This window comes from Chaetodon trifascialis, chromosome 8 (assembly GCF_039877785.1).
Source record: "Chaetodon trifascialis isolate fChaTrf1 chromosome 8, fChaTrf1.hap1, whole genome shotgun sequence".
In the NCBI taxonomy this organism is placed as follows: Eukaryota; Metazoa; Chordata; class Actinopteri; order Chaetodontiformes; family Chaetodontidae; genus Chaetodon; species Chaetodon trifascialis.
This window is the reverse complement of record NC_092063.1, coordinates 9,307,301-9,316,672: the sequence shown is the minus strand read 5'-3', so window position 1 is coordinate 9,316,672 and position 9,372 is coordinate 9,307,301. Positions and strand designations below refer to the sequence as shown.

General features: G+C 42.9%; 1 protein-coding gene across 1 annotated transcript; it reads right to left on the bottom strand.

Moving 5' to 3' along the window:
- Positions 1–1,393: 1,393 nt before the first annotated feature.
- LOC139335216 (interleukin-17 receptor E) lies at positions 1,394–8,393 on the bottom strand. Its single transcript, XM_070968721.1, is given in 17 exon segments — positions 1,394–2,781; positions 3,045–3,152; positions 3,287–3,338; positions 3,433–3,501; positions 3,605–3,756; positions 3,839–3,884; positions 3,970–4,017; positions 4,108–4,289; positions 6,055–6,121; positions 6,222–6,290; positions 6,373–6,521; positions 6,961–7,057; positions 7,146–7,238; positions 7,356–7,444; positions 7,542–7,649; positions 7,769–7,784; positions 7,996–8,393. Coding segments are annotated over 17 exon segments (2,445 nt in total). The 5' UTR covers positions 8,083–8,393; the 3' UTR covers positions 1,394–1,768.
- Positions 8,394–9,372: the final 979 nt, after the last annotated feature.

Sequence of the window (9,372 nt, the reverse complement as noted above, 5' to 3'; positions counted from 1 at the left end):
TGTCCGAGTGATTCTATCAGGCTACTGTCAATAATTTAACTTGTATTCTTGCTTATCTGCTGTACATTACAGAGCCCTAACACCTGTGCTAACTGTGGTCCTCAGATCCGGTTAGTGTGCAGACAGAAAAATGCAAATTCACTGCAGATGTTAAATGATGGCCATTTACCCCATGAAAAGACTCTCAAACTCTGTGGTTTACCTCTTTATGTTGAGGCATAAAGCTATTGCTATGTGACTAAATTGACCCACAGACAGTGATCTTTGAGGGGATCGACTCTTCATTTGCAATTAAAATCAATTGATACTGTATTGCAGAATAAAAAGGGGGGTTAGGGGGGGATTAATTTACTGTAAATTACTTCCTTATTAATCCTGTCAAGCAGGTCTGGTGCTCAGAAAACTGGAGTCTATGCTGTGATAATGTGTGAGTTCTGTTGAGCTCATTTGAATAAACAGGTTTTAGAAAACCCATGAAGCTGTCAAATAGAGTCCAATCTTTTTATCCAAAGCATTCTTTATTATTTTCTATTCAAGATTTTATAATGCCAATAGTGGTAGGATAATATCTCAACAGTTTGTTGAAGGAAGATAAACAAATTACAAAGACAGTTAGGTGACTGAACAAATATTCTGTCAAGGGGCAATTAACGTTTACTGAATATAAAACTGTAATACACTTGAGGCAAAAAAAAAAAACAAATAGAAAAAAAAGAGGTAGTACATGCGCAAATATTTAATAACAGGGCTGCAGACAAACACAGTCTATATGTAGAACAATCCTGATTCCAAAAAAAGTTGGGACTTTGTGTACAACATAAAACAAAAAGAATGTGTCAAATTGCTATTCCTTTTCAACATACACTCAATTGAAAACAGCACAAAGACAATATATTTAATGTTTTACCTCATTGGCTTCATTGATTTTTGTAAATATCTGCTTATTCCGAATATGAGCCAGCAACATGTTTCAAACCAGTTGGGGCATGAGCAACAACAGACTGGGAAAGATGTGGAATGCTCCAAAAACACCTGTTTGGATCATTCCACAGGTAAACAGGTTCATTGGTAACAGGTGATAGGATCATGATTGAGTATGGAAGGAGCATCCTGGAAGGGCTCAGTCGTTCACAAGCAAGGATGGAGCGAAGTTCACCACTTTGTTAACACACAACTTTGCAAAGGATATTACTACATGGGCTCAGGAACACTTTGTAAAACCATTGTGAGTAAAAACAGTTTGCAAATGATTGAATTCTATTTAATACAGATTTTACAGTGTCCCAACATTTATGGAATCAAGGTTGTAAAATATGCAAAAACGCCTGATCACTTGAATTAACTGCCAAATAGTAAAACAAGCAATTTCCTCTTTTCACCTGAAATTCTGTGTTCAGAAAGTCCTATGCAAATTTGAAAGTTCCTGTAAACAGCAGCCATACAGTTTGTCACCTGTGCACACAACACTGTCAAACATTAAATGCATTCATGAAGAAAGTGAGGTATAATTTGCAACCAGATTTCCATAGTGGTTATCAGATGTACAGAGATAAGACAGGTGTCCACTATGGCTTCAGTCACTAAAGCAGCATAAACGCAGGAGGCAGGACGTATTTCTCTTCTTAATATACAACACTCGTGGCATTTTTGACATGATGGCGTCACATTAATGAATATATTTTGTGATTGGCACTGAGGTCTCACAATGGAACACCAGCTCCTGTGTCTCTTGTACATATCGTGTTTCCAGAACAAAAGTCTGCCCCCATCAGACACGTGAAACCTGAGATTAAAGCTCCTCTGCTGTCCGTGGTGACCCGCGGAGAGGCTCGTGCTCTTGCGCAGTTCCTGGCCTCGCCGTGTTGGCTGCCAGCGGCAACTTGAGCCTGCTCTGTGTCTGATCTGACATCATTTTCAGCGATGATGTGACACTCTGCCCTTGCATTTTCTTTCCTTGCATCTGAGGCAGCAGTGTTTGTAGTCTTTGGGTTAGCTGCCGTGCCAGCCATATTGACAGCACTTTAGACAGGAGTCTGGGCCAGCAGTGCCAGCTGAACTGACCAGTTTTCGTTTGTCTTCTCATCCCTCCCAGCTCTTGTATTAAACCCCTGAAATCCTGCGGTAAGCAGTACCGAGGGACACCCCTGAAGGCCTTTGGGATGTCCCTGCTGTGGCAGAGGCCCTGGAAGTAGACAAGGACAACTCCTTGACCTTTGCCCCCCTGGAGCGCCCCCTCCAGGCAGGCCAGGGCAGCTGTAAACACTGGTGCCATCACTGTAGAGGGTTCACTCTGGGGGCACCAGTCTTTACCATCACATAATTTAACACAATCTTTTTTCCCCACTTTTTTCTCCTTTTTGCATATTCCCAGTCTTTTTCCATTTAGTTTCAAGTCCTCTTCCACCTCTACTCTTATTTTCTCATGTCTCACCTCGGCGTTGCTGTAATCTTCTTTTTTTCTCTCGTTCTTATCCGTACTTGCTCTCTCCTCCCTCCACTTCTCATAGGACATCTTGGCTTCAGGACTCCAAACAATCAGCACTGTTCCTTGTGCTTTGCGCATAGCTTCCCACTGCCCGTACAGCCAGGGAAGTGGACCCAGATCTGCCACTCCACAACCAGCTCCGGCCTGCGCTTGTGAGTTCATGGCCCACAAAGCCATGTGAACTGTGGCACTTAGCTCCCCCTGCAGGATTGAGGCTAATGCACACACAGCAGAGACGTGGGCTGACTGCTCTGATGAGCACACCAGCAACACCGGCTTCTGGATAGAGAGCCAACCTAGAGATATGGGAAAAGACAGAGGAGATGAATAAAAAGACATTATTTATTGTTTTTTGGCTGACTTTCAATTGTTCTTTTGAGGATTGTAAACTTAGCGCACTTACCATCACGCTAATACCAATCAAACAAATAAACTGAAGCAATAGTGGAATTAATATGATTGAAAGCTGAAGATGGAGACATGCAACCAAAGACAAGAAAAACAATTACTCAAATGGAATGAACCTTGAACTGATATTTAATGAGGCAGCTGAACTAACCTGCAGCTCCAGTCTTGGCAAGACGGTGGATGACAATTCCCAATAACGTAGCGATAATCACAAATATCAAAGCTGCCGCAGCATATAAGCCACATCTGCTGTGCGTGTCTGTAAAAACACAGAAAAGGCCTGTTTGCTTTGTGGGAGTTGTGTGTGCGTGCATGCATTCATGCATAAACTGATACACAGAACTGCATGTGTTGGCACACTTGGGCTTGTGTGTGTCTCTTGAGGACACTCACAGTCTGGGCACAGAATTCTTGCACCACGAAGAGGAGGATCTGACTGCCACACCTGCAGAACAGCAGAAGAAGAGGAAGAGTGAGAGGAGAGAAAAGGTAACAGGAACACCTTTTTTTTTAGAGTTATGGCATGTGCTGTACCTTACCTGCACACACGGCTTCTCAGCGAGAAAGCGAAGAGGGACATTCATCCTCATCTCCGTTGTGTTTCCATCCTGTAAAATGAATAAGAGTCACGTACTTACTCACATTAACATTAAATTACCATTTTTCCTCTCCCTTAAGCCCTTTCTTTGACAAACACATGCGTATGCATACCATTTTTGAGGAGTGGACATCCCCCATGAGAGCACATTCCCTCTCATTAAGAACACAGAGCTGAGCTGAGAACTCTGCTGGAACAAAAGAGGTGAGAAACAAAGACAAGCTCTGTCTGCCCGGTCCGATGTTCACCTCCCATGAGGACATATCTGTGAGGGACAAGGAGAGAGGGTGTCAAACTGAGACTTCTATGAGCAAAATAAACTCTTTTTTTCACCCCGTTTGACTCACCATCCTGGAATGGGCAAGTGATATGATGGCTGCCTTGTAAAGAAAACTGCAAAGATCAAACACAAACATGTAAATGTGCGACCAAAAAAATAAGATGTACTTCAATGCAAACACATTTGGCAAATTCTCACCCGCACACACATCTGAGGGTGTCTGTCCACTGCAGTTGTGCTATATATCTGTTGAGGAGACATGATGGGTGTTTGAGAGAGCTTTCCTCATTTCTAGGAATCTATCATCAAGACCACCAACAGTTCTGCCAAACTCACCAAGTGCTGTTCACCGTCCTTCTCCTCCAGCGTGGAGTTGAGCACAGGTGTGCAGAGGTGTTGGTGCTGCATCCAGCAGAGGGAGGCAGAGATCTTCAGGTCACTGGCTGGACACTCTGATTTCCATGTGAAACTGGACTCGAATAACGTGACTTTGGAGGCGAGCCAAACATCCCTGACATCTGGAGAGGCAACAAGGACACAGATATTTACAACACTCTACGTGACTGGTTTATCCAGGGATGTGGTTGATTTCATTTACAAACATATATAATAGTACACAGTAGATGGTTTTAGACAAATGTTTGTGATATTTGTCTCTGAAACTTCACCCGCCTTCCCAGGACAACCAAGGAGAGTGGAATTAAAGGCATAACTTGACAACTTGAGAAATACACTTATTCACATTTTCACAAGTTAGATAAGAATCCCCCATATCTGCTCATTAAATATGAAGCTTCAGCCAGGTGATTAAAAACTGGAAAACGGGCTTAACAGTTAACTGTGTGGCAGCTTTACGCTGGTGGCCTGGCAACCTCGCAGTGAAAAGACTCCAGGAAGTCACAGCTCCCAGATAAGAAACAGTTTCAGCCCACAAACCGCTGTAAAACCATAGGGTGTAATTTTTACTCTTCAGTTTTTGTTCAGATTAAACAAGTAGCATATGAAGCATCAGTGAGTAGGTGGATGTTGTTACCTTTGGACAGAGCCACCCCAGCTGTCTCCCCCGTCTCCAGTTTTTGTGCTAAGCTAACTTTATCGACTGCACGCCGTAGCCTTATATTTACAGATATGAGGTCGATATCAAGCTTCTTATCCAAGTCTTGGCAAGAAAACAAAAAAGGTTATTTGAGATAAGATGAGACTTTATTTATCTCATGCCGGGGAAATTCACGTGTGTGTGTTCCTTTGAATTTGCACTGCTTACAGGAATAAATAATTACATTTGAAAACCCCAATAGCAAAAAAGGTGTGCAATGCTGAAATGAAGTTATCGCTGGGTTTTTCAAATAGCGTTTTAAGTGCTGTAAGGGCCACTTCACATGTGCACATTAAAACTCTGACACACATTAAACCTAAACTCAACACTGTCTATCTGCATGGCTAGATCCCACGAGGTAATTATGTCTTTTTGCGTAATTCTGGTGAACTGAATGTTGAAAATGAACCATTTTTAAAACTAATGTTTTTCTCAGAATACATTTCTCTAAAAAGCTGATAAGTTTGTCTGACTGAAACAGGAGCAGGGTTGAGTCTGTGCCTATAATTAACTGCAGTTTGACCTCATCTAACACCTTTGCTCGGCTCTTTCCTGTGAATTTGAAAATGTAGAAATGGGAAAAGAGACTACGGTCTGTGTACTAGTTTGCCTATAAGCTGTTGGTGCACCGTTAACACTGTGACCAGTGCAGCTTTGATGCATTAGAGCATGCCACATTACAGATTTTTTGACACCCCCCCACCCCCCCAAAAAAGCTGGAAACACAGCTAAATGGGTCAAATTCAAAATGCTCACGATTAAGGCTTCTGTCACTGTGCTGCCAATCATTTTCTGCTCATTTCCTGTGCTTCCTGTACTACCTTGAAAACCCCTGATCAGAACATTAGGAGAACTGATTGGTGACTTTATCAGGCCTGTCTGCAGGATAAGATAATGTCCCACTCTGCAGAACCCTACATTAGATTAGCCATATTTTGAAATAACTTGGACTCACAGCCCATAGTTGTTTTGTCAGTTAGAAATGGACCCAGACAGCCTAGGATAATGTTATGATAAGATTATGAACTGTAACAGGATCTCAAACTGGCTCTGGAAGGACACCGCCCTGCAGATGAAGGCAAACACCTCTGTATTGTTTTTCTGAATCATGAGAATAAATAACAGTAAAACAACTAAAGGTCCCTCTAAGGTGTTTCAGTTTTCAATCTGACTCCGATCACACTCACCTGTGAGGTTTTGGTTTTGAAATGGGCACTTTTTACGTCGACGGGAATCAGTATAGGTGTAATAAACCTGTCAATGCAGACAAGATGAGTACAGGCATGAAAAACAGACTGACTGAACCAAATAATAACGTTGCCTGTATTGTAAACAGACGTGGAGGAGAAAGTACCTCCACGCAGACACAGGGCAGCAGGTAAGGGATGCTCAGAAGAGCTGATCGAGACTGCGCCGGATCAATCTGGACAAATACAGAAAAAAACACTCTTTAACTTTTTGCACAAATAACCATACATGCAGATAAATGTGCCTCTGATTCTTACAGTGATTTGGGGGGAATGTTCTCCGCCGATGCAGTGCGACGCACTTTTTTGGTAACACCATCTGGTGTGGACTTTGTCTCCAGGCTCCACAGCGACAGCGATGGATTTAGACGACAGATTCACAGACAGATCAAAGTCTGGTACGGGATCTAAGTCAAACATGAAAACAAGATATCATCATGAAGTTCAAAACATACAGGGGTGGCATATCAAAGGAACATCTGAGGAGAATGAGTAGAGAAACTTGTGCCCTCATCCATAAAATGCTTTGATGAGTATGAAGATTATGTGAATATATGTGAAAGCCTTCACAGTCAGCAGATCTAAGCTGTACTAAATGGGCACATATGAATGATTATGGAGAGTTCAGATTCTTCTGTAATCTATATCAAGAAGCACTGGAGCAGTTCCTGTGGCCCATCACCTTGTCTAAGACATTTAATGCAGCTTTTGTCTTTAATATGCCACACATCTGAGACAGGATACATCACGCCAGACTCTTACATTGCCTTTGTGCTACGCAGGGTGCTCTGAGGAAGAAAGAATCGTGGAGGACGTATGAAAAAGGTACGACATGAAACAGGCTACCTGGTACAGTGTAACTGACAGTGCAGTTCATAGACGATGTGCTGTAGGACACAGAAACAACAGTCTCTGCTTTAGCCTCGACACAATCATGAACCAACTGAGGAATAAAAGATAAAAATAAAGAGTTATCTTCATAAAAAAAACTCCAGTATGTTAGAAGCCAAAACAGGAAAAAGTCATCTTACCACAGCAAAACCGGTGTTGATATGTGGCGACAGCTGCATGACACCCCTGTCACACCTGACTCTGGTTTCACACGGTTTCCTTTTATTGTTACTCTAAGAAAGAGAGAGTAAAAAAGAGAGATAACGCCATTGTCCTCCGCCTTCTCAAACCACTGTGAACTTCTGCCCTATGGTGACATTTTACATATATTCATGTGCAAAGAGAACAACCTTTTTTTTGGTTTTCCTATCCCTCAGGATTGGCCTAATTATCTGTTCGATTGGGGGGAGGATTTCAATCCTTGGAGACTTATTGAAGTCTGGAAGAAAGCAGCGCAACATGTTTGTCAGACATGAGACAGTGGCAGCTTTAGAGAGGATGAAATGTACGACAGCAGCTGTGGTTTGACTGCGTACCGTCAGCCTTCATCCAAACGCGGAGGGTGACACATTCTGAGTAAAACCCCCCAGACCCCTGGGACAGGACTGAGGTCAGCTTCACAGGACAGTGTCCCTCAACGTAACCTGTGCAGACAGGCAGAGGATTAGGACAGCCAGTAACACGTGTGGCTGTCACGTGTGGTCCCTGAAATGATGCTATGGCCTATAATATGATTAGAAACCTCATTAATGAAGAAACTTACCAGTTTGATTTCCCACCTAGAGTAAAGACAAGAGAAAGACATACGTTTAGGACATGTTTCACAAAACAGCACTGCATTTAAACACCATATATTTCTCACTATATTTCAGTGTCTTGGACATAATAAATACATTTTTCTATATATCTACAGTGATTTCCACCATACTTAATGCCACTATTGAACCAAGCTTAAAGGTTAAATGTGTATAAATAGTGTGTTAAACTCACCTGACATGTTGTGGTACATTCCAGCAGCAGCGGAGACAACACGGCGGCAAGAAATGCCACCGCGACGCCAAGACGCCTCCCAAACATCTAAAACACATTCAATAATAATTAAAAACCGAGGTTTTGTGCCTTGATGAAGCCATACTTTTGTCGCTAGTCCATGCTGGTTTGTGCGGGTAAGAGCCCAGACTCGTGCGGCATGTCCTCTGTGCTGAGCGGCTGCTGCGCGGTACGGCGCGGTCCCCGGGAAGCGGCAGGCGCGCTGCGCGGTTCTCTGTTTCTGTAAGTTCAGGTCCTGCTCAATGACTGAATCATGAGGGCGGCTATTTGAAGAAACTGAAACATTTCTGCGTGAATAATCAGCTCCGCCTTCAGTCACAGGGCCTGAGAGCAGGAGAAGAAAAGGACAGTCCTGTTTTTTTAAGCTTTCCGACAGTAAGTCATAGCCCACAGAGCGCGTGGGCCCGCCAGACGCTTTCGGTTGTCAGGAAGTGAAGAGGAGCCGTGAAGGTCTCAGTCGAAGTCCAGGCACAATCCTCCCTGCAGCTCTTTTTTTGTTTTTTGTTTTTTTTTTGGCAATGAAATTTAAATTTCATCAGGACACCTTCTGCCTTCAGTCACACACACACAGGGCCTAGAAAAAGTATCCTCAGTCAAGGTTTGATATATTTCAACATTGGATCATTGGAAGTTTTTCCCCACTGATCAGCAGTTAGGTAACATAAAAACATCTGTAAATAACTGCAGAGTGATCTTAGTTAACAGCAAGAAAATACAGGCTTGCATGAGTATTCATCCACTTTAATATGAAACACCTTTAAATAATCACTGGTGTGGCGTTTTAGAAATTACCTGATTAGTTCAACAGAGATCCTCCAACACTGGATGGGTCAGCAATGAGACAAAACCCACAGCCTGAAGACAGAGGAAAACTCTGAGAAAAGATGATTGAAAAGCACAAGCAAGAAAAATCATCCCCTGGAGTACCATTAAATGAGTTATGACACAGCTGTAGTCCTCGCCAGTCGCAGCTTTGTGGGAGCATGGCAGTGAGGAAAGCCTCACATGACCTCTGGGCTGCAGTTTGCTAGAGGGCACGTGGGCAGCTGTGAAGTCAGCTGGAAGAAGCTTCCACTGTCTGATGAGCCTGAAATTTAGCCTTTTGTTCATCATACTAAATGTCACATTGGGGGTAAAAAAAAAACAGACACTTCACATCATCATAAACAAAGTGCCCCAAAGGGAAATCCTGCAGGGAAACATGACGCAGCCTGCTTCGACCTGCCACTTGAGATTTGTTTTCCAGGAGGACTTTGATTTAATGTACAAGTAATGGATGTTTAATTCATTTTATGCAACTTAACACTTGCTCACATA